We start from the raw sequence: 24,535 nt of genomic DNA, 5'->3' as shown, positions 1-24,535 counted from the left end.
TCATGACCTCAGTATTTCTTTCCAGAAATATCACATTTATCTTTGATGAAAATCGATCTATGATCAACAATGATGAAATCAGTCTGTATACGCCACCCCCATTTATTCTCAAGACAGTGATTAACGGTGAAAACAAAGAGTTTGACTGAGGAGTATTCTAAATGTACAGTATGCAGAACAGCACGCAGTATTTTACCTCGGTATTTGAAAATGTCTCGTTACGGCCCTGATGTTACACACAATGCTTGATTGATTTATGGCCGTTCAGCTTAACAAACCGTGTCATGATTAATTGTACTTGTACAGTAGGAAGTACAGAAGGAAAGAACCACTTCTTTTATCCCGTTCTATTTGCATGGGACCTCCATGCCACTTCCAAGGTATTGAGCAGTTGTGGTGCTCAGCTACAGTATCAACAATACATGGTGCAACATCAGTGAATCCCACTGTAAGGCAGTGAAGGCCATTGAGATTGTAAATAGTGAGAAAAATGGTATTTTACTGTATGCAAGTGTGACTTATTCCAGACTGGGCTTACATCAGCCTTTTTCTGCATTCTCCTCTTGCAGCCTTTTGAAATGTGCAGCTCCAAAGAAGCATCAGTAGTCATGAATGACAAAAAAAATCATTTATTCAGTGCCTCAAAGAATTGTTACAGCACATACTGGTTACAAAAATAGGAGCGTTGTTTCCACCGGGTCACTCTAGCTCATGTGGGACACGCACGCACACATCAGCAGCTCCACCTCTGAGTTAGTACGGGTTCAGCTCGGGGATACACACAGTATAAAGTGTCTTTCACCAAACACACCTCAGCTTTCCCTGCAAAACCCTCACCCTCACCCCCTTACCCACCCGTAGCAGTCCTTTCATTTAAAAGTAGTAGCACCAGATTCATGTTTTGACCCAGCAGGGGCCAACACAAGACATACCAGAAAGGCAGCGGTCGGAGAAAATGATTGTGGAAATGCTAATAGCTGTTTGGATATAAAGGGTGGATTGCCTTTTCTCTTCTCTTCTTTCTACACACAATTCCAATATCGACATCTCGTTTGGGAATCATTCCATCTGCAGCGACCTTGCTGCATTTAAAGTGAACTGTCCTGGCGCAGACCAGAATATAATGTTGGAAGCATATGAGTAGGTAACAAAGTCCACCTGAAATGTTAAAATGCATACTGAGATAGCATACCAAGGACATCAGCAATTGTTTCCTGATTTTTGTCATCAATAACATAAGTTCATTTTTCAAGGGGCTACACATATAGTTCACACATTTCTTTCTCATCTGGAACCTGTAGACAACATACTCAAGATTTACACGTCTTTACACTATTGCTATTCACCCACACACTCCCCTGTGGAAATGTCTGATAGATTCTGAGAGAAAGTGCTCACTAAGAGAAAAATAGTTTTATTTGTTTTTTTTCTTTTTCTTTTAAATCTCAAATTGAATTGTCTGTTATTTCTAAAAAACTTCATTTCAAAATAAATATCTAATATTTTCTTTTATCCTTAGTGTTTTTAAGCTTTCTTGCCCCTCAATATCCCACAATTTTTATAATGGAAAATTGAAATAATATAAAAAGTTGAACAGTTACACAAAAAAATATGTTTGCTTGCTAGGAATTGGTCTAGTGTACCAATTACACCAAATTAAGACATTTTGAAATGTAACATGAATAAAAACAAAAACAAAAAATTAAAACAAGAACAAACAACACAAACAGTACAATTAATATACAAAAAAAGAAATGTATCACGGTTACGATTTCCAAACACTGCCAGCAAGTGGCTGGAGCTCCTCCTCTTAGCCTCAGCCACTCAGTAGACGTTATGTGCCAGCGCCCCCCACAGAGAAGGAGGGCAAACACCTTTTCCGTCAGGTTCGTCTCTTTGGCATTGCAGAGGGGATGAACGTATAACAATTGGACTCCTCTCTCTTCTCTCAGCCTTTTCAGTCCCAGTTCCATCAGTGTGACCTGCTGTGCATGCTGCACGGCATCTACGTAGACGATGTAGTTGTTTTTTTTTACATGAAATAAGGCGAGGTTTGTCAGGATGACAATAGGTCTGGCTTCAAACTGTTTTTTGGATTTTTACATGTGTTCCCTGGATGCTAAAAAACGGAACGGAAGGAAGTGTAAAAATAAAAAAATAAAAACAAACAAAAGAACTGGAGGGCTTGATTTCTTTGTCGTTGTTGTCGTCGTTCTTTTTATCTGTTAGTTATTGTCGTTATAATGTCGCTGTTGTTGTTGTTGTTGTGGTTGGTTTTACTTTTTGGACGGTGCGACGTAGCTGTTCTCGATGCAGAGCACTACGTACGAGCCGGAGCAGCTGCTGGGTGTCTGCTGCAGGAGCTGGCTGCTCTGCAGCGAGGAGGCCAGGCCCGTCACCGCCCGGTCGCCCGCCCGCCACGTCTCGCAGTAGTTGTCCATCTGCCGCTGGCCACGCGGGCTGGAGCCGTGCCACACCATTTTCTCCGGCCTGGACACAGAGAGAGAGAGACAGATTTGAAAAACAGGGTTTTTTTTGGTCTTTTTGACTTTATTCATGACAGTATAGTGAAGATGGTGACAGGAAGCGAGTTGGGAGAGAAAGATGGGGTAGGTCTGGCAAAGGACCCGGGCCAGGAATCGAACCCGGGTCGGCCGCATAGTAGACGAGTACCCTACCGTTAGACCACGGTAGGGCCGAAAACCAGTTATCAATACTTTGACCATAGTATAAGTACAGTATTATCCATATTATCTATAGTTTGAACAATAAAAGGCATTCTATTCTGTTGGTAACTAGTGTCAAGTGAAATCTGATTTCCCACATACATTATGGTCTGTGGTCTTCAATTAGGGAGATAGAGAAAACCTTACCAATTAGTGGCATTGACACTTATTAACAATTAATCATTGTTCGACACTGACATGATAAAACAGACATACAGTAGTTCCTGGACCCAAGGCAGTGATATGCTTAATCGATATGTACAGTAGTTAAGTGTTCAGAAACGGAACTGTTTGTTAGCAACAGAGCCACAGCTAAAGTACAGTTTGCAGTCATGTAAGGTCCAGTGATGATGAAATGTAGGATCAAAAAGTGTTTCTGTTCCACATTCCATCCACAGTGCTGTTGCTGAAAGAATCTGAATGCCGAAGTGAAGAGCTAATTCCTTTTTTTTTATTTTTTTTGGGGGGCTTTACAAGCCTCTATTGTTTTTTTTTCTCAGACAGGACAGTGAAGCAGAAACAGGAAGTGAGTTAGGAGAGAGATGGGGAAGGGTCCGCAAAGGGCCCAGGTCGGAATCGAACATGGATCGGGCCCGTAGTAGACGAGCCCCATTAGTGCCACGGTAGGGCCTCAAAAAGTGTTTCTGTTCCACATTCCACAGAGCTGTTGCTGAAAGAATCTGAACGCCGAAGTCAAGAGCTAATTTCTAAAAGTCTACCCCTAATCTGTCACTGGCTTGCACTGCATTCATCGTTAACTCCATGTACCGGTATAGCGTTGCCAGTGTGCCACAAAGCAAACAAACAAGCAAGCAAGCATGTGAATAAATACCACTACTGTGGAGACAGAATGAGATGTCAGCCCCATCGCAGCACGTTAAAGCTGCACAAGCCATACTTAAGGCTCTCCATCGCGGCCGGCGGCCCGGCAGGCCAGGCGGTATCAATCAGACATTAGTGAAGCGATTTACGCTCCGCTTTCGACATTCATCAGCGCTGACGGGGGCATATTTGTCAGCGTCGTTAACGTCCAAAAGGTCATCCGTCTCGACTCAGCCTCCACCTTGTGCCACTCACCATGCGCTGTCCCTGAGGATGTCGCGGCCATCAAAGGAGTAGATGGGAGCGTTGTCCTTCATCCTGCCCCCGGCCTCCGTGAAGAGAGACTCCCAGCTGCTGAACAGCACTTCGCCCTGGAGTAGAGTACAGTACAGAGCAGTCAGAAGACAGCCCAGCCCAGCGTGACAAATGCAGGCACCAGAACAAATCCAGAAATGGTTAACAACAAACGCTTTTGGAAAGGCTTTGAGCCACCAAACCCTGCCCTCCAGGAAATACTTTATCTGCTAGCGTGGCTTTTTTTTGGGGGGGGGGGCAGCCAAAACCACTCTAAATACAGTAGGCTACTTTAATCACAAAGTGTACAAAAATGTGGTTCCCTAGGCCAGTTGGATTTAAAAAGCAGTAAAGTGAAGGTAAGTAATGATGGAACAATGCATATTTTTTACACCATACAGTGGGGGAAAAAAAACTATTTCTTCTACTGTAATGTACGGTACGTATGTGCTATGGAAATTATCAAAGACTAAAGATTGCATACCTTCGGGTCATAGTAAGATTAACAGAACAGTGTTCATATACTCATGACTGCCTCAAGTGCTTAGGGATTGAATTGGTCAATTATGTCCACTTTTACATTACACTTGGATGATGCATTTTAAATGTGACTTACAGATGTTTTCAGGGTATTGGTTACAGTCCCTAGAGCAATGTGGGGGGTTAGGTGCCTTGCTCAATGGCACTTCAACCATGAAGTATAGGGCGAGGTAGGGGTGGGATTTGAACCTGCAACCCTCTGATCTACGTAAATGCCAACACCCTAACCATTAGACCATGATGGCTGCCCTTTGTCTTACCTTTATATTCTTGATGGGCAGAGTGTCCCTGTCAGACTTGCGGACGATGCTGTAAAGGTCCTGCAGTTTGGAGGACAGGAAGGCCCTGTAAGTGCCCGTCAGGCCCACGGCGCGCGCCTGCTGGAAGCACAGGAAGTCGGCCCCGCGGATGCCCCGCATGTTGCCGCCTTGGGGCGCGTTCAGGGCTATCAGATGAAGCTGCGATAGGGAGATGGAAGAAAAGGAAGGAGGACAGATTGAAATGGTACAGTAGCAAACTCTCCACTTATATTAACACATGAGCACATTATTATGCTTATTAAGCTTAATGGATAACTTCTGCCAATTTCGACAGGCAGTTGTAATGCTCACACTACCCTGGACTTATCAGTTCCTGAGAATATTTTTTCCTTACTTTTTCAAGATCCTGGTCATTGTAATGGGGGCAGGCGTTTGTTTACTTTTCAAAAAAAACATCTTGATTTGAAGAGTTCAGATGCAAAACCCCCTAAGTGCCTTTTCAGAAAATAATCTTAATTCATTTTTATTTAATACAAAGCTATCAAAATTGCACATTGTTTTATTTTATTCATGTAATATAACTATTTATATGTATTACCAAGTACATAAACTTAAACTAAACCAACTACCGGGTTCTCTAAAAATATAGAAGTGCAGGTCCTCAGAAATGGAGTTAGGGGGTTTTGCATCTGAACTCTTCATTTATTCCCAGTAACATCCAAAAGGTTATGTAACATCAGCAGACAACTAGCAAACCTGTGTGATACCTTTTGGGATAATATTTGGAGTAGGCCTAGAGTCAAGAAGGTTTTTAATGTAAACAAAGTCTTCCCCCATTAGAGTATCTCAGATCTCGGAAAGTGCTGAGTCGAAAAATGCAGCATCACTGGGTACTGAAAAGTCAAGGGTAGCGTGAGCAATACAACAGCATATTGAAATTGGCAGAAGTTATCCTTTAAACCCTTTGCACACAGAAAAAATAGTTTTGATGAATAGAGAAGTAATGAAGCACTTACCCCTGGACCCGTGTTGTCCACCACAACTGGCCTGGCGGGCTCGGGCTCAGGGGCGACGGGCCTGCGAACAGGGGTAACAGGGGGAGGTCTGACCTCAGGCTGGGCGGGTTGCCTGGGGTCGGTCTGGGGAGGGTACCTCGGGTCCGGATTGTGAGGATTGTGTGGGTTGTGAGGATTGTGTGGGTTGTGAGGGTTGTGGGGGTTGTGTGGATTGTGTGGATCATGTGGATTGTGAGGGTTGTGGGGGTATCTGGGGTCAGTGTGCGAGGGGTAACGGGTGTCTGGGTGCGTCTCTGGCTCGTGGGGCCGTGGGATGTCGGCGGGCTGCTGGGGCGGTGGCTCGATGGGTCGCGACACGCTGCCAGCGCCGTGGTCAGGCTCGTAGTGGATGACCGGAGGGGGCTGGGCGGCCGCAACCTCGTTATCCTGCAGGGGGCGCAAGAGAGGGGAAAAAAGTCAAGATTTTTGTAGATCTTGGAAGATTTAGACAGACATCTTCATGTCTTGCAATATTTTTCAGGAAATGTTCTCAAACGTTGTTCTGATTTTGTAATAGATTTTCAAGACTTAACCTTCATAAAACCAAGAGAATTTATGCATCAGCAGTGTCTGTCAAAGACTGTAGCTTTGCTCTCCAGCATGTTGGGCCAATAGCCTCACCGGATGATTTAAGGATAATCATTTACACAGACAATTTCAGATGTCTTTTCGTTCTGGGCATTGGACAAAAAAAAACATGTCCTATGATGTAGACCGGCAGCAGCAGGATGGCTTGCCGTCATCTCATTCAGATTAACAAGTGCAGATGTACTGTGAACTTTCAACAGTATTTACTGTTAATGTAACGGTGAATGAAATCTGCGTGTATATCTTGAATCACATTTAAAAGACAAACTTACCAGACCAGGATAGAATGGGAAATAGTCTCCAAGCTGGAAGAAAAAAAAAAATGAAAGACCATACATGTTCAAGAAGACAAATGCATAAACCACATGCATGCTATTGACTGAAACCAGTAGTGAATGATTCATGGAGGTGGTTTCCATACCATAATCTGACGGATGCCATCTCTGACTCTGATGTAAAGAGCGTTCTTCTCTACATCGAAGACCAGGCTTCCCTCTGGATACCTCCTTGCAGTAGACACCACTTCAAATGCTCTCTGGACAAGTACCTGAGGACGAAGTACAGTGCAGCTCAAAGGTTCGCTGCAAAACGGCGTATCCACCATTTTTTCACTTTTGCATTTCATTATTGGAAATGACTGTTCAGAAGTCCTATCGTCTATGTGTGGATTCTTACCATCCAAATATTTTGAGAACATACTTTTTAACAAAATGCACTTTGCAAGGGAGTGTCCAATACAAAAATGTTAATTTCCCAAAATGTTCCAAAATGGATATACACCATTTTGTAATGAAACTCTTCATATTTACTTAGTGCTCGCATTACTTTGGGGTTGAGCTAGGCAGGGTGATGGTGAGCACGTTTTGAGCATTGTAGATAACTCTCAGTTGCATTGCCTGAGGCCAACACAGTGATGTTTTTGCAAAACTCATGAAAACTTATGAACAAGCTCTTTCAGTATTTTTTTTATCCTCAGACATGTTGCTGTCTGCTTGTGACTAAGCAGGCGGCAATGAAGTAACCTGAGAACACAGACAACTAAAGGGTTTCATGAATTATAAAGGAAGCCAATGGATTAGTGTGAGGAGAAAGACTCTCACCGATACACTTATACACAATAAATGCCAATCCCAAGGCTGTCGATTCATTCCTCGTGATTGTCTTATGACTACTACAGTGCGAGTTCTAAGTAAGGGGAGGGAAGATGGGAAGATGGGAAGATGGTTGACATCATGGTCTCTTGGTGGATGAAAAAGACAGAGAGTGAAAGTCATTCTATCTGAGTGGTGTAAAGGGCAGGGATGTTGTGAATGTAAGTTATGTACATGTAAAAGGGAAGTGATGTCATAGACCACTTACGACAGATGATTGGCCAGGGTGTCCAGGAGGTCCGGGAGGGCCTGGTGGTCCTGGAATACTGATAGCTGAAACACAAGAGAGGAATATGCATATTAGAATAGAATACAATAGAATAGATTATTATACGGCCCTCTAGAATGTTAGGAGGGCTCCCATTCACTTTCAATGGGCGGCCCCAACATTCGGTGGTCAATTATTTTTCTGTAGTGCCCACGAATAATGACCGCTGCCAATGGCAACTAGTTTTGTCACTTCAGAGATCATTCCGCAAGTAGATTGGTCACATCTACGACTAGACTGATTCTTTCCTGCGGTGCTGAGTTTTTGTAGCATTTTGCGTCTGGCAGCGCAATTAATGCACACACTGATTTGGTAACAGCCATTTCCCAAACGACGCAGGACGAATTACAACAACAATGTCTTCATTCAGCGACTAATTTAAACAGTTTTGTCTCATCCTGACGAAAGCAATAACAAACAACGGCCCAATGGTAGCCTATCGAGATTTATCAGCAACCCCTGGTGATGCCCGAGTGTTGCCGTTCCAACAAAGCAAACTGTCACTGTCCACCAGCCGCTGTCATGACATCTTTTATTATTAACACAAGCCTTTTTTACACAGGAGGAGTTTGTGGACAGTTTCCTTAAGCGTGTGGGCTAGGCCTACTAGGCTAGAAGTTGCCTCCTCTAGCCAACTATTTGGCGCACAGCTGCTGAAGCCTTTAGCAGGATCGATAATGATGGCCAGAGCACAGCAGTGCTTGGGTTGCCTATGAAGTTTCTGGAATACTGTCGCCGCTTAGACAGAAATGAATGATCCTGCTGTGAACCTGAGTTTAGTAGTGTGCCTAGATGTCGATGCCTGCGAACAGTTTCAAGCACAACGCGGCCGTAACAAGTAGAAAGTAACAGAACTCTGTTGTTTGGTAAAAGGTAACCTTTTGAGTTATGAGCGTTCCACAAACTATTTTTCTTTGCGCACGTAATGAAACGTAAATGGCAATAAACCTGTTACAATACTACTGGTGAACTATTTGTGCTTTCTAATGTTGGTAAAGGCCGTATAATAAGCTGGATAATGTGCCTTCGGCGTCGGGGGGTTTTATTCACCCCGTCGGGAAATATTTTCCTATAGTCACGTGTGGACAATACATTATCCCTTACATAGAGTAGAATAGAATAGACTAGAAAAGAAAAGAATAGAATTTCCTGTCACATGTGTATGAAATCTCTCTTTGATCTGTAAGGAAAGCATAATCATATTTTGTTTGGCATGGTTTCCCTCCATCACGTCTTTCTAAAAGGGTTTTTTTTGCCTTAGGTCTGTACATCAAAATGATGTGTATGCATCTGCATAGAGTAATAACCCTATTTCAAGCTTCGCATTTAATGGTGATTCTTACACTCACATCCTCAGCTTTTCAGTGATCATTTATCTTGAGTCAGCACTACATACTACAGACCACAGACAATGAATACAGTCCACATATTTGACTATGAATGGGGTGCTATTCCACAAACATGGTTACCTGGCTTAGTTAACCTGCACAAAGGGGTAAACCTTCTTATAGTAGATAGTCGGCTGGTGTCATTAAGTTAAGAAATGTAGACTTCAGGCTGACTGATTTACAGGTACCACTAACTCTATTCAACTTAACCTGGTTTGCTAGTGAACAACCTTCATGCAACACCACTAAGGTGACTGCTACTGTAAGTAGGCCTAGTGTAGTATATTGAGCACTTACTTGGTCGGTAGGCTCCAGGTCCTCCTCCTACTGGTCCTGGCGGCCCAGGGGGTCCAGGGTTGCCCGGCCGGCCATCGTAGCCCACTCCTGGGGGACCTGATGGGCCCTGGGGGCCTGGGGGTCCTCTGATGGAGTCTCCTTTTGGTCCCTACAAATAAACATAGTCGTTGTTACCATAATACCAACAACGCTCATTGTTACTGAAATACGACTGATGGTATTGCCAGAGACGATTCAGAAGGAATTTCTTCAGGGATCCATATGACATACCACAAGGCTCTAAACTGCAATCCTATGGCCATGCCTTTGACTTTGATTCCACTTTGTTGCATTGGCGCCTCGTGCTACAACTTATCTTGACCTACATATACCATATTGAAAATCTTTGGTATTGCGGTAACCAATAAGTTACCGTAATGCCACCGATGGCTAAAACTAAACACGGTCATCGGTCATTGTTACAGTATACTAATGCTTCTTTTCCACTGGTGTTTTTCTGGTAGGCCTACAGCTCAACAAAGGGCGACTCGGCTGCCACTTTTTGCTTCACAATTAAGCTGTGTCGTGCCTATTCGAAAAAGCAAAAAGTGGCGGCCGAGTTGCGCTGTGTCGAGCTGTAGGCCTACCAGAAAAATGCCAGTGGAAAAGAGGCACTACTGAAGCTCCCTACAAGTAACCATGCTCAGCCTTACTGCAATACCACTGATGGTAGTGCGGTAACTTATTGTTGTCTTGCCAATACCACTGATGGTAGTGCGGTAACTTATTGTTGTCTTGCCAATGCCACTGATGATGGAGCAGACGTGAAATGGAGTAAGTAGCAAGTGGGGAACAGAAAGAGTGTTGCCATTAAGTTACACTAACATCTACTCTGCTGATTGTGTGGAGTGGATGGATATGATGTTGTATTGATCCCCGATGGGAAACTGCATTATGACAGCGGCTTTTAACATGGATCAAAATGTACTGTGCTGCACTGTATGCCGGAGATACGCAAACTGTGCGCAGGAGTCTTACTATTGTACTCCATTACATAGCTAATGGAATAATGACTCACAATCAATCTCAAGCCTTTTTTTTTTTTTTTACATATTAAGAACTTGAGTGAGTACAATGGTAGCTCTGACACACTTAACCAGACCTTTTAAATCAAAAGATAATTTGGTTGCCAAATTGTGCAAAAAAGTAAAAACTCAGTAGGGGGGGCAAAACAAACGCACGGCACTGTATATTGATTGAGGGCCATTTAATGGGACCAACATAATTTCGTGCATATTGTAAAGAATATTGTAATGGGATGTGACATGCAATTCCGTATGATATTTTGGCTAAAATTCTTTTTTGTTTCGTTTGCTTTGTTTGGGGTCCTACTATTGAGAAATAAATGAGTTTCGAAATGCTTAAGTCATACCCTCTCCTCTAGTGGGTGCTTTCTCACCCTGGCCAGTATATTGACTGAACTCATTTGGGGTTTATTCACCAAAGTTGGGGTGCATTTCTCGAAAGCGTAGTTGTTAGAAGTTAGCAACTTGCACTGCAAAAGCAGCGTACATCGTTAGCAACTACACTTTTGAGAAATGCACAGGAGCGGTTCTAAGGGATGGCAGGGGGTGGCATTTGCCCCCCCAATTAAGAGCCCTGATTGTGACCAATAGCCTTAATGCTTGACATCATTTCAGACATAGAACTTTAGGTTGCAGGGTTTCACTTTAAGGGATTCACTGTATCACATAAGTGTGTGTGTCGATTATATAGTGTTTATATTTTTCCCTTAGTGTAGGAGCATGCCGCCCTGAAATACACTTCGCCACCCCTTTGCCACCCCAAGAATAAATGTCTGGAACCGCCCCTGAAATGCACCCCTGTAGAGCTAATTTCGGGTGCATCTTACTGGAAGTCCTGGGTTTCCTGGGGGTCCCTGGCCGCCTCCGTAGCCCCCTCCATAGTAGCCTCCTCCGCCTGGTTCCCCTTTCTCCCCCTTTCCACCTGTGTCTCCTGGCTCGCCCTTGAGTTTCTATTGGTTGGGAGGAAAGGTTGTTACACGCTTTTTGGCACGTGACATAATGCAACATTATTGGTTAAATTACACAGGTGGGCCAGTAGGCCTACTATAAAAACATTGGTGAACGTAGTCTTGCTTACCCCAATCACTGACAGGTAGTCGATGTCATAGGCAGTACCTGAATAAGAAGATATTTCAATTTACAATACATTTCACACCAGATGTTACTGTACAGGGTATATATATAGTCAGTGCTACAGTGACAAACTAGAGATACCACAGTAGTTTTGACAACGTACAGTATTTTGGCCTGATTTCAACAGGCTGCAAGAGTACCTGCTTTTTCAAACAGTACATGGAGTATATTTGGCTGCTATTCTAAAACACTAAGACGTAATATAGCAAGTGCTGGTAGTAGATTCGAATAGCTGACACGTCCAGGCGTCTACAAGCAGCATTATGATAAAGTGTGTGAATAAAAATCCTGTGCGAGTGCTACCTGGGAGTCCAGGAGTACCAGGGTCACCCTTCTCTCCTTTCTCAGCTGAAAAGGAGAAGAGAGAAGAAAAAGATTATTCACAGTAGAAGTTTAAGAATCATTGTGATTCTTGATTAATTAATTACTGATCGCAAGACTGACTAAATTCTCTGGCAGAGACTGTAAAAAACTATTGAAACATCTTACCAGGGTAATTCCTTGATCCTTGATCATCATATCTCTGAAATGCGGAAATAAAATGTTGCAATATTTAAAACTACACACAAAATAAACTACATTGAATACAATGGAAAATTAGTAACTGGAATATAGTTGACAGTAAATGCCAATGTTACACCCTTTGGAACAAAGATGAACACCCTATTCAGGGCACACCTACCACCTGTGGGTGCAATCGCCATTACACACTGAGGAAGGGCTCTGCCCGAAACGTTCATAGGCAAATAAACAGAGAAAAATCTGAAGAGTGCTGTCCTTTTTCTTCCTTCATTCATCACTGTTTTATGTGGGATTCAGCACCCAGTTATAATCTGTATTTATCAGTAGGCGATAGTGTGAGTGCGTCTCCTCCATTTCTGCAATGTTCAATAAGGTACTTACATTAAAGCGATCGGCAGCCACAGATGGGCCGGGTGGGCCTGGAGGTCCGGGAGGTCCTGGGGGTCCCTGCAAATACACAAAGCCACTGAGTATTACAAGTATGCAGACAGTACTTACTCACTTACTTTACTTAACCCCATCACGCCATTCGGTGCATAGGGCAGCAACAAAGTCTCTCCGCTTCGATCTGTCTGTAGCCAACTTCATGATTGGTCCCCCAGCTTTGATGGTGCTGCTGTAGCTCCTTCTCAATGGTCCGACACCACGTCATTTTTTGCCTCCCTTTCTTTCTTTTGCCTTCTGGGGTCCAGTGTAATGAGACACTTGGAATTGTGTTGGGTTCCATTCTGAGTACATGGCCGATCCATACAGGCATACAGTACATACATACGTCATTAAATTATATTGGGATTTGCTATTTGGGAGGGGGGGGCCTCTGGTCTCAGGTTCGTGGAAAAACAATCTTCTTTACTTCATGCTTCTGATGTACAATATCATGACAAGTAGAGGCTGGAGCACACTGCAGCTTAGTTTTTGATTTAATAATTACACCCTACTAATGGTTCTTTGTTGCTACACCTTCTTCCTTGAGTGCTACAGTAAATGTAGCCTGGCTCTCGTGCAGACCCTTTTGAGAGGGGGCTGTACTTAGTTGTCACTGGGGGCATTAGTCAATAATATAGTAAGGGGAGCGTTGGCAGGCTTGTGGTGAGTTCAAGGGGGCGTTGGGAGGCTTAGGATTGGGTCCAGGGGGTGTTGGTTCAAAAAAGGCTGAGAACGACCGGCCTAGGACGATTAAAGGGTGCTAGTTGTACTTACGGGGTAGGCATATCCACCAGATCCACCACCTGGTTCCCCTTTGTCTCCTTTGTAGCCATTGACACCAGGGCGACCCTAAGAACAATGATAGATAGACTTGTAATTTTTTGCTGAGGTCTGTATGGTACCACAAATGGCTTCAAGATGTTTCACTGAGGTTATAGCATCATATCACTCAGGAAAAAAAAACATTTCTTTCATCAAATACTTTGGTCAATGGACCTTACTCTGTTCCAATGTTATTTATGAATGAAATGTTGCAAGTGAAATGAACAGTGTGAGGGAATTTACAGTACTTCTTTTTTTTTAAACTATCATGGGTCATTTACATTTTGAAGCGTAAATAAATACATTTCTTCTTATACTCACTGGTCTGCCAGGGAATCCAATTTCACCTTTTGGCCCTTCTGGTCCATAAGGTCCCTAAAGATGAACGGGAGAGAAGAGGAGCTTCTTACTGTACTGTATACTGTAGTACTCTCTTACCAGGCATAAAAATGTTTGGATTACACAAATTAATTAATTAAAATGGAAAGAAGTTATCCACTATGCTTTAATCTGGCACATTTACATATGTATGTCTGTATGTCTGTCTGTCTGTCTGTCTGTCTGTCTGTCTGTCTGTCTGTCTGTCTGTCTGTCTGTCTGTCTGTCTGTCTGTCTGTCTGTATGTCTGTCTGTCTGTCTGTCTGTCTGTCTGTCTGTATGTATGTATGTATGTATGTATGTATGTATGTATGTATGTATGTATGTATGTATGTATGTAGTATGTGTGTATGTGTGTGTATGTGTGTGTTCATCAATGTGTAATGTCCTGAAAAAATAAAAGTATAAAATAAAAACTTTACGCATTACAATTACAGTACATTCTGTACACCCTTGGTCACTTTTTCTTAAGGCTAGATACGTATACAGTAAATATTATATATAATACATTACATATAATATATGACATGAAGTCTTAATGTTTGAGACTTACAGCTGGCCCCACTGGTCCGGGAGGTCCCATGTCACCCTGCCAAATACAGAAAATATGATATGGATTTCTGGTCATGACAAGTCAAAAGAACATCAATACACTCCCGTACATTCATTCCCAAAACCATGTAGTAGTGGTGGAGGTGGAGGTGGTGATGCCAAATCACATAATGGAGTGTGTGGGGTGCCATACATCACATGCTGTATTACTCTGCTGTGTGCAGTGTAGTATTCACCTTATGTCCACCTGTCCCAGCGAAGTAAATGGCATTGCCATCAGGCCCGATGATTGCTCCCGGTTCTCCTTTTTCACCCTGGGGAAAGGAAAAAGGAGGAATGGTATGAGAAGTGCTCAGTGCTTAGTGTGAGCCTTTGCTGCCTGGAACTGGAACTGCCTGCATTAGGGCTGCACAATTGATCGAAAATAATTGAAAATCGTGATATAATCATGATATCCAAATCGGTATTTCAATCGGGATTTCAATCGGGATTTAATCGTGGCTATAGTGACCTACCTTCGAGAGCGTCCTTGAAGCCAGAACATTCTGACTGGCTGGTGTTTCTGGCCAGAAATCTGTCCACCTAAGTTTCATGCTATTGCCTCTTACATAATTATTACAATTCAGTTTTGTTTTGTTCATCCCGTATATAATTCATTCTTGGTAATATTTCATTTTGCTATAATTGAAAAGAAAATTCTGCAAAAAAATCAATAATCTTGATTAGTAATCGTGATTAATAATGGTGATTCCGATTTTGACCCAAATAATCTTTTCCATAATCGTGCAGCCCTAGCGCTCAGTGTGATCCTTTGCTGCCTGGGACTGCCTGCGTGACACACTTCAAGATCATGGAGCGCTAGCTAGTTAGTTATACACAGAACATTTTGCATTCATTCAACACTAGGATAGTCGATTCAGCACTTTTCTAGAGTGCATGTGGTCTCACAGTACTAAGGGTTGAGTTAACGCAGCATTTTGTGTACTGTGTAGGGAGAGATTGAGAGAGGGAGAAATGGAGAGAGGGAGAGAGGGAGAGATGGAGATAGAGAGGGAAGGGAAACAAGGCTTTTTTCATATCTTTCATGCACAGCCAGAGTACTAAGGGTTGAATTAACACTGCATTTTTTTGTACTGTGTAGGGAGGGAGGGAGGGAGGGATGGAGAGAGGGAAGGGAGAGAGGGAGAGAGGGAAGGGAAACAAGCCTTTTTTCATCTCTTTCATGCACAGTCATCAGATTCATATTCCTATTCCTACTGTGTAGTGTATGCCTCTGCTCTGACCTTGATCGTAGTTCCAGGATAGCCGGGGTCACCTCGGTCACCTTTCGGTCCCATCGGGCCCTTGTTGTTTTCACAGAGAAGAGGAGGAAATAAGAACATGCAGAAATGAGAACGGGAAGTCAAACGGGAGCGCTGTGGCGGCATGTTCAAACATCTGTTTAATCTCTTGCCATGGGATGTTGGAGAGACAAAATATGCGCCTGTGAGTGTGTGTGTGTGTGTGTGTGTGTGTGTGTGTGTGTGTGTGTGTGTGTGTGTGTGTGTGTGTGTGTGTGTGTGTGTGTGTGTGTGTGTGTGTGTGTGTGTGTGTGTGTGTGTGTGTGTGTACGTGTGTGTGTGTGTACGTGTGTGTGTGTGTGTGTGTGCGTGTGTGCATGTGTGTGTATGTGTGTGTGGGTGCTCGCATGCGTGCGTGTGGGTGTCAGGGGTTTTGGGGAGTCTGTTCAAGTTCAAAAAGAAATAAATCCCGTTTCCTGTCTGTATTTCCATGTCAGCTGCCTAAGTCGTCTCGTCTGCAGAGTTCTCCTCAGCCAGAGAAAAGTGCAGCAGACAGGGTGACGGGACAGACTTAGACATCAGCCTGACCCGACCGAGTGACAATGGAGTAAGACAGGAGCGGGGATGCTTTCTGAACGTGAACACTGCCACCTGTCAGTCAAGGGGTGAGTGCTTGAGGATACAGAGAGACGTGCGCTGTCACACTTACAGGGAATCCTGCCTGACCCTGCAGTCCAGGATTGCCCTGAGAAAAGCAGAAAAAAACACACACACACACAACACGACCATCACACACCAAGCCTCATAGCACTGGCACATCAACACTCATGCGTTTGACCTTGATGTGACCAAATTTGGCAATCTCATAATCAGTACAAATGAAAGACAATGGCTGCTGCCTTCCTGATGTCATCCCCAGGCTTGCTCGGGGAAGGCAAGGCAAGGAAGGCCATTTTATTTGTACAGAGCATCTCATAGACAGATGCAGTTAAATGTGCTTCACAAAAGGATAAAAATATAAGAACACAGCAAACGTAATACAATAAAAAAAGATAATAAAGGCACCACAATGAGAGAAAGGAGAAAGGATAAAAGGGGAAATATCAAACATCTCAGGTTTGACTACATAGTGTGTTTTTTTTATATTTTACCCATCACCCAGAGAGTTAAACAAAAGACAGCTCCTGGTATATAGTATCAAATGTCTAAAAATATATAATCCTGAGGAAGCTGAACACTGAGTTTAGCTTACAAAGATGCTGAAGCACAATTGTGAGATGTTAGTAGGTCATCCGTGTCTCAGTGACTGATTAAATAACTTTAATCACAATGCCATGGGCAAGGTCATGCTTTATTTTGTCAGGGTATTAGCGTTGGTGACTTGAGAATCGGAGGCCACCAGTGACGGCATCCCATGACAATGTGAGCCAATCCCTAGTGTACTGTGGTGTAATTAAGAAAGGGGGCGAGAGGGTTTGGGGACTCAGCTCAGATACAAGGGCAAATATTACTGTATATGAAATTAAATCACACAGTTTTATCCTGCATTCAAAATATTAGTTTTATGAAGAATAAACAGAAAACTACACTCATGCATGGTAAAATTAGAAGGCATACAAGCACACAGGGATTTAAAGTGCAAGGTAGTACCTGGGGTCCTTGGATACTTCCATCATACTGTAAGGAAAAAGAAAAGAGAAAATGGCTGAGCACGACACACTCAAGCAATTCAAAGTTCACGCTCATTTGTTTTCAAATCACAAATCTTCACACTTCACTTCACACTTCTCCAACAACATTTGGCTGCATGCATTAGTGCATAGCCTGCTGTGCTAATGCATAACCTCCTGCTGCAAACTGAAACAGGGGCGCATTCCAGAAAGCAGGTTCATGCTCGTACCTGGGTATGTTAAAGCAATCTATTTAGTTATTTATTAAAATACCTTTATCATTGGAAGGTTCGTTCAAAAACATTTGATTTGTACTCTGATGGCTGGTGACTTCAAAATTATGATCACTGTCATTTATATTGATAATTTAGGGAAATCAGTGAAAATTTTGATTTTCACAATTATTTGGAATGCAGGGCACAGTATTAATGTAAATAAACTGTGGTTCTGGTTTGATTGAAACATGGCACTCTGAAGTCTCTTGTATTAGATTATGACTCGATCAGGGTTAAACTAACTAAACCATCTTTTTGGAATCCACCCCACAGCATGGTGCAATCTAAGGAAAGTAAAGTCTTGTAAACATTCCTTTTTGTACAGCTAGATGATCTGACCTTCACACTTCTCAAACAGCACAGTTCCTTCCAATAGTGCACATATCCTACTGTGTTAAAGCATACCCTAATCCAAAGTGAAAGAAAAGGGGGTGCAATGAGAGGAAAGTTAAGGGTTGTACACGTACGCTGCCGCCAGACTGGTAGATGATCTGTCCTGGGGGTCCAGGTGGTCCTGGGATGCCAACGCCGTCTCTACCGGGTTCTCCCTGGCAGGAAACAACAAAACAGCAGGTGCCAGTTAGCAATGCAGCAGGATGGAATATTTCACGTTTCTTGTCATGTTCTCTTTCATGTTTGTATTGAAAAAAACCCACCACAAACGGTCTGCTAGTACGACTGTTAAGGCTGGCATGGAATGGCAAGGAATACTTCATGCTCGTTTTCTTGTCTATATTCATACTTGTATTGTTAATTCATAAAAAACACTTACTTTCTCTCCTCTGTCTCCTCTCTCACCCTGTGGTCCCTGTAATTGCAGAATAAGTGATATCAAATTTGGTAAATCAATCAACGAACGAACCATTCAATCAACTAAAGCTTGTGCACATCCATACATTCAGAAACCAACTAATTTATCCATCAACCCTTGAAAAAGAAATGTCATAATATCACTTGATGCCAAATGCCAATGTGCTACACTTGGCAGACGATGATGGTAACAATGTTCTGACCTCTGGTCCCTGGAAACCGTCCAGTCCAGGTCGACCGTCTCTTCCTTGGGGTCCCTCATTTCCCTTAGGCCCAGGGAGGCCGGGCAAACCAGCCTTCCCCTATGACAGACACACCGAAGATACCACACTCAGGGGATCAAGTCAGCTTTAATTGTCACTTTGTTCATATGCACAGGTCATACAAGGAAAACAAAATTACGATCCTCTCTCTATACCATGCTAGGACATACACAGGACTGACAGACATTACAGTGTGAGACAGGACAAGTAACAGTGATGAACTAATAACAATAAAGCGATGAATTAAGAAATAACAACTGAACATTTAACACTGGTGTGTACAGTGATGGACCTAGTGATGAAACAGCCGGGGTAGACTGGCTCATTCAAACCATAGCACCGTGGTGTGCAGTAGATAGAACATTTCGTTGTTACTTGAACACATAATCAATATAATATCATGTTTACTGTATACGATTCATAAAATAAAGATTCTTACAGGGAATCCGGGAAGACCAGGTGGGCCCTATGGAGGAAGAAAGATAGTGCATACAACAGCGTAAGCAGCGTCAAGCTTATACCATACATGAGATGTGATGGCAATACGCGGACCATCATCACACTGACATGTATGTGGCATACAAAACAAAGCAGATGGCAAATACATACAACTGCATAAGATGACACCATGCATGCAATGTCCATAGACTGTCAGCATAATGAGGAGCAGAGCTCAGCTGTCAGAAAGTACAAGATAATAAGTAAAACCCTGCCACAACTCAGCTGATCACTTATGCCTCTTTTCCACAGCTGTTTTTTTGTGGTAGGCCTACAGCTCGACACAGCGCTACTCGGACGCCATTTCTTACTTTTCAAATAGGCATGACACAGCTCAATCATAAAGCAAAAATTGGCGTCTGAGTCGTGCTGTGTTGAGCTGTAGGCCTACCAGAAAACCGGCAGTGAAAAAGAGGCAAATGAGACCTCAAGACAGGCAGACCAACAACTGTACTTCTGTGAAGTCACCTGTGTTGGAAGGAAAACGTGGCGGCAGGGCTTTCACTTTCTGAACTACTCCGTACTTCCTTTTTGGACAGTGCTATTACTTTTCGAAAGCTTCTGCGTCGTACGTATATACACAAATGTATCTGTAGCGGCATCACGAAAACAGCAGAAAACTAACCTGCACACCATCAGGACCCCTTATTCCAGGACGGCCAGGGTAGACGCCAACACCAGAACCCTCCATATCATCCTGTCACAAGCGCATGAGTGAATATAGCGCCCCCGCAAACCATCAATCACATGAAACTGCCCAAAGACACTCATGACACGATGTGATGATAGCAAATGCGCTAGCACTGTTAACTACCGCCATGCCCTTCAAAGCTGCGCTGCGCTGCGTTCAAAGACAACACAGGAGGAGGGGGTGGGGAGAGAAGGGGAGGGGGACGGGGGACACTGTAACTCACAAAGCCGGCATCGCCACCGTAGCCGTGGCCTGGGCCTGGGGGTCCGGGAGGTCCTGGAGGGCCGACGGGTCCCATGGGTCCGGGAAGACCAGCGAGGCCTGTTTGGCCTGGGGTGCCGGGAGTGCCAGAGGCACCCTTGGAGCCCTGTGGGTTGTAAGGAAACAATATATACACGTATTATACAAAACATAATAATACACACAAAAAAATAAAAGTTAAAAAAAAACATATATACATCATGTATATTATTATTGCTTTTTTTTAATCTTTTATCATTTTTGTGATAGGATAGTGAGAGACAGGTAGGAAATGAGTGGGAGAGAGAGATGGGGAAGGATCGGCAAATGGCCCAGACCGGAATCAAACCCCCGGGTCGCCAGCGTAGCAGGTCAGTGCCCTACCATTAGAGCCATGGCGGGGCCAAGAATATTGAACAATATAATTTTTACAATATTGTTATTAAGAATATTGGTGAACGTCACAGCAATGCACACATCATCAGGCATGGCGTGGCCAGGTAGCCTGCCATATCAACGCTAGGGTTAGGTACTGGGAATTCAAGTTAGCAAATGCACCATCAACTGAGAATGCAAAAAAGACCGCAGGCACACGCACACACTCAAATAAACAACCAAAACAAAACGTCATTGGATAAAATACACACCATGCTTACTGCTTCATGTACTGTAAGGTTGTTTTAATGGCAATTCTTCTCAGAAACAAACAGTTAAATAAAAAATACTAAATTATGCAAATGATGCATATGTTTGCTGCAGCAACATGCACAGGAACACTTTTTTTCCAAATGCAGTCACTACTAGTCATTTCACAAGCCTTGAAACACACAGGTGTAACAAAATATCGCCGGGCCGGCAAGTGGTACCTCTCCTTCAAGGTAAACAGGTGAAGACGTATAGTAAGACAGAAGGTTGGAGAGATAGTTGGAAAAGAAGGAATCTCTCTGAAGGGAGAAAGGAGCAGAGACAGAAAGTCCTGAGACCCTAGACAACTGACATGAGTAGATAATAGAAGAAATAGAGGAAAAGCAGAATGGCATGTAGCCAGAAATCATGAAATGGGCGGGCCTAGAGAAATCATATGGGCCTACTGTAGCGCAAAATACAGATTATTTTGATTCCAGTCAATTGACCTTATACTAAAACCTTTGAAATGGTTTCATTGGCAAGTGGTTACGCTACACCCATACGCAGAAAACTTCAAAGGCAAATGCACAGATATGTACACATAAATATGCTGTATGTAGCAAGATGTTGCCTATAGTATATGCAGAAATGGCTATTTGAATGTGTGGGTATCTTGTACACAACTCAGTTCAGATGTGACCCACCTTCTCTCCCACTGCCCCAGGAAGTCCCAAATCACCAGAATCGCCCTGAGGAGAAAAACAAGACATCATAATACATCATAATCATAATTCATCTTTCTCAACACTGATCACAATAATTTGATCATAAACGGCTACAAGACTATCAACAATGTTCTGAATCAGATTCTGCTTCAGACAAGGCAACAAATCCACCCATCCCTCCATAGATGGTATCCATATCACATGTACTGTCCTCAACTAACCCATAATGAGATCATATTGTACAGGGACCTGGTCTTATCATACCCTCCAATTTCGAACAGAATATCTAGATCTGCCAAAAGGAGGGGTGAACTACAATACGTTAGGAAAGGTTGGCTGTGACGTGTAAAGGTGCCGGTATGCTTGCTGCAAGATACGCGAGCGTGTGCACGATTCGTTCATGAACGCGTTAACGTGCGTATTTAATGTCAATTTCGCGCGCGTTGGACACGGCAGCCAAATGCGTCCGTTTTGCGTCTTGGTCAACTGCTTTTGAAGCAAGCATGTGCTGTCGGTTGCTCGCGGTGACGCGCGTAATTTACAGCTCGCAGCAAGCATACCGGCACCTTTAGGCCATGGATAGTTACGCAGGTCCTACTCTTGGCCTACGTCTTTATGCTGACGATCAAAACAGAAGACGCAAGAGTAGCACCTCAATTTTTCTATGGCAAGTTTTCAATAGCGAGTGGAAATTACACAATATTTTATCTGACGTGTCTTTCGTTTAGACAGCAACCTAACCGTCGGCGCCTGAAGACGCAAAAATCTGGAGAAGTGTGACATAAAGGTGTATGGGACGTGAACATATTTTGGCTTTTTTGCCATTTAGACGGAGACGCAATCCAGGTCATCCTCAAAACTCCACACTCTGGAAGGAGTTATCAGATTTTTATGTCTTCGATGGTCACCGTGCAAACGAAAGGCACTTCTGATAAAATATTTTGTTTGATAAATTCCAATAAATTTTGAATAAATTTTCCCTCACAATCATCCTCGTTTAAACGACCCCTCGATATCTCACCTTGGGTCCGGCTGGTCCGGGAGGTCCTGGTCGGCCGGGAGGTCCAGTGAGTCCAGGACTTCCCTAAAGGTAATGGAGTTTGATGACTATGACTGGAAGTTGCATTTTACATTGATTTGCTCATACAGAACAGGCTTAGGAGAAATCCAATTAAAGCATATTTGTCTTTATCATGAATGGCCTTTGGGTCTTTGGCTATGGTCTTAGTATTGTGATGTAACATATCAATCCTCCAACTACATTACACAGCCGCATTAGCTTGAGGTCATATTCATTGCCAACTGTCCTCTATTTTCATACTGTTGAAATGGCTAGAAACTGGTGCCTACGGGTCTTCCGGGAGTTCCGGGTGCTCCAGAGCCGCCGGATCCAGACGAGCCCCCATGTCCAGGTGGTCCAGGGGGACCAGGTGGGCCGGGCGGTCCAGGTAAACCCTGTCAAGCACAACAACAGCAACAACTTATTATGGTCGGCCGGGCGGTCCAGGTAAACCCTGTCAAGCACAACAACAGCAACAACTTAATACGGTCGGCCGGGCGGTCCAGGTAAACCCTGTCAAACACAACAACAGCAACTACTTAATTATTATGGGCTCCATACAAGTCTGGTCTGGGACCAAAAACAATGGCCCAAGTATTTTGCCATAGACCAGCCAATCACACAACCCCTCTGCTTTTCTTTGATATTTTGATTGGCTCAGTCCCCTATCAATATTAACCCATTGAGCAACATGTGCGCTGCATTCAGGCTCTTGAGATTTGAGTTTTTTAAATGACAAATGTGGGTATGTTAGAGCTGCATGAACACATTGTAATGCAAAATGAGTGTCCCAGCTTTTAAATGCAACGTATTTCATGTTTGAATGTGCTTTGGAGATTGAGATATTTAGGATTTAATAGCCAGAGGGCATCTTTCCCCAAAAAGGGCTTAGGCTAAAATAAGTTAAAGATAGACCAATAGGCCACCCCATCTCAATTGTGGGCAAGTCTCTAAGGAAAAAAAAACAACACCATCAGTCTGGGACTGCTGGTCCACCAGGATTACGCCCTTTATGCCAGGTTACAAATCAAGCCCTGGCTCAAGATACTGTATATCTTCAGTAGGTAGATGGTTAAACAGCTTCAGTATTACTCTGAATTTTAACATCTTGATGACCTTTGTGACTTTAATGAGGGAACCTTTCATTGCCACTCAAGCCAACTAAGGGCAAACAACTACAATAAATTTGTGATTTGCGGTTGAATTTTTTAATCTTGATGACTTTTTCACAGCTAGAGGTCGTGAGGGGCTTTTTTCTTCCCAAAATATGTACCATTGATAAAATGCATTTCCAAGTGATATGAGAAATTGAAACCTCTATCAAGACAAGTTCACAAAACAGGACTGACTGCTACTGTATACAGAAATGTGCATGCAATACATACAGTACAAGTTGTACCATAACTGACACCATTCCTCACACGTTCAACATTTGTTAATCCACTCCTCAGGAGAGCAGGTAAATTGTGAGTTTTACAGTAACATATATATCCAATAACTGTCATGGCAGACGTGCTTCTTTGTTGAGAGAAATCAGAAACAACATTCCAGCATGAGGGTCCTGTTCATGTTCATGTTCATGTGTAAGGATATATGCACGCATGCTACACAGAGGAGGTCACAGGATTGTTTATAAAGGTCAAGGCCTACACAGATTCTTAGGAAACAGGAATGATGACAAGATGAGTACAGTAGGCTTCCCTTCGCACGTATGTTTAACAGCAAAGACCACCTACCCTTCCACCATCAGGATATCCAGAGCCCTCCTGGTCCACGTATGTCTAAAGCCATATAAACACAGCACATTACAGTACATACAGTACTTTACGTCTGACACGGAACACATGACATATTGTGGACAAGAGGAAGGCAGAGAGGTCGAAACATCATCATGCTTGCCAGTGAATGAACAAAAAGAAAAAAAATCCAAAGCTGTGTGCAAACTCTTAGTCCACAAAACGTTACTTTATAACCTCCCCTACATACGTACGTCTAAAACCATAAGAATCTAGGATTTTGAGAATGACAATACATGGCATTGCATGGAACACAATATCAATGTTACAGAATGTTTACAGAATCCATGTCAGTAAGTGCTTGGCCTTTATT

General features: G+C 43.2%; 1 protein-coding gene across 3 annotated transcripts in view; it reads right to left on the bottom strand.

Moving 5' to 3' along the window:
- Positions 1–613: 613 nt before the first annotated feature.
- col18a1a (collagen type XVIII alpha 1 chain a) overlaps positions 614–24,535 on the bottom strand; it is an 86,769-nt gene continuing 62,847 nt past the window's right edge. For 2 of the 3 annotated variants that reach the window (XM_063213224.1, XM_063213225.1), the window contains 30 exons: positions 24,163–24,207; positions 22,717–22,821; positions 22,388–22,450; positions 21,346–21,390; positions 19,998–20,141; positions 19,709–19,780; positions 19,025–19,051; positions 18,526–18,624; positions 18,285–18,320; positions 17,980–18,060; positions 17,218–17,244; positions 16,277–16,312; positions 15,571–15,630; positions 14,524–14,601; positions 14,289–14,324; positions 13,679–13,732; positions 13,310–13,384; positions 12,491–12,556; positions 12,077–12,110; positions 11,891–11,935; positions 11,532–11,569; positions 11,281–11,403; positions 9,390–9,537; positions 7,645–7,709; positions 6,707–6,832; positions 6,558–6,590; positions 5,659–6,084; positions 4,643–4,840; positions 3,804–3,919; positions 614–2,490 (listed from right to left, as the gene is read on the bottom strand). In XM_063213224.1, coding sequence (XP_063069294.1) covers positions 2,277–2,490; positions 3,804–3,919; positions 4,643–4,840; positions 5,659–6,084; positions 6,558–6,590; positions 6,707–6,832; positions 7,645–7,709; positions 9,390–9,537; positions 11,281–11,403; positions 11,532–11,569; positions 11,891–11,935; positions 12,077–12,110; positions 12,491–12,556; positions 13,310–13,384; positions 13,679–13,732; positions 14,289–14,324; positions 14,524–14,601; positions 15,571–15,630; positions 16,277–16,312; positions 17,218–17,244; positions 17,980–18,060; positions 18,285–18,320; positions 18,526–18,624; positions 19,025–19,051; positions 19,709–19,780; positions 19,998–20,141; positions 21,346–21,390; positions 22,388–22,450; positions 22,717–22,821; positions 24,163–24,207 — 2,715 coding nt within the window. In that variant the 3' untranslated portion in view covers positions 614–2,276. The remainder of the gene's footprint in view (positions 2,491–3,803; positions 3,920–4,642; positions 4,841–5,658; positions 6,085–6,557; positions 6,591–6,706; positions 6,833–7,644; positions 7,710–9,389; positions 9,538–11,280; positions 11,404–11,531; positions 11,570–11,890; positions 11,936–12,076; positions 12,111–12,490; positions 12,557–13,309; positions 13,385–13,678; positions 13,733–14,288; positions 14,325–14,523; positions 14,602–15,570; positions 15,631–16,276; positions 16,313–17,217; positions 17,245–17,979; positions 18,061–18,284; positions 18,321–18,525; positions 18,625–19,024; positions 19,052–19,708; positions 19,781–19,997; positions 20,142–21,345; positions 21,391–22,387; positions 22,451–22,716; positions 22,822–24,162; positions 24,208–24,535) is intronic. The other variant, XM_063213226.1, reaches the window with a different exon arrangement.

This window comes from Engraulis encrasicolus, chromosome 13 (assembly GCF_034702125.1).
Source record: "Engraulis encrasicolus isolate BLACKSEA-1 chromosome 13, IST_EnEncr_1.0, whole genome shotgun sequence".
Classification (NCBI taxonomy): Eukaryota; Metazoa; Chordata; class Actinopteri; order Clupeiformes; family Engraulidae; genus Engraulis; species Engraulis encrasicolus.
Note: the sequence above shows the minus strand (reverse complement) of the source record. Positions and strands in the feature narration are given on the sequence as shown.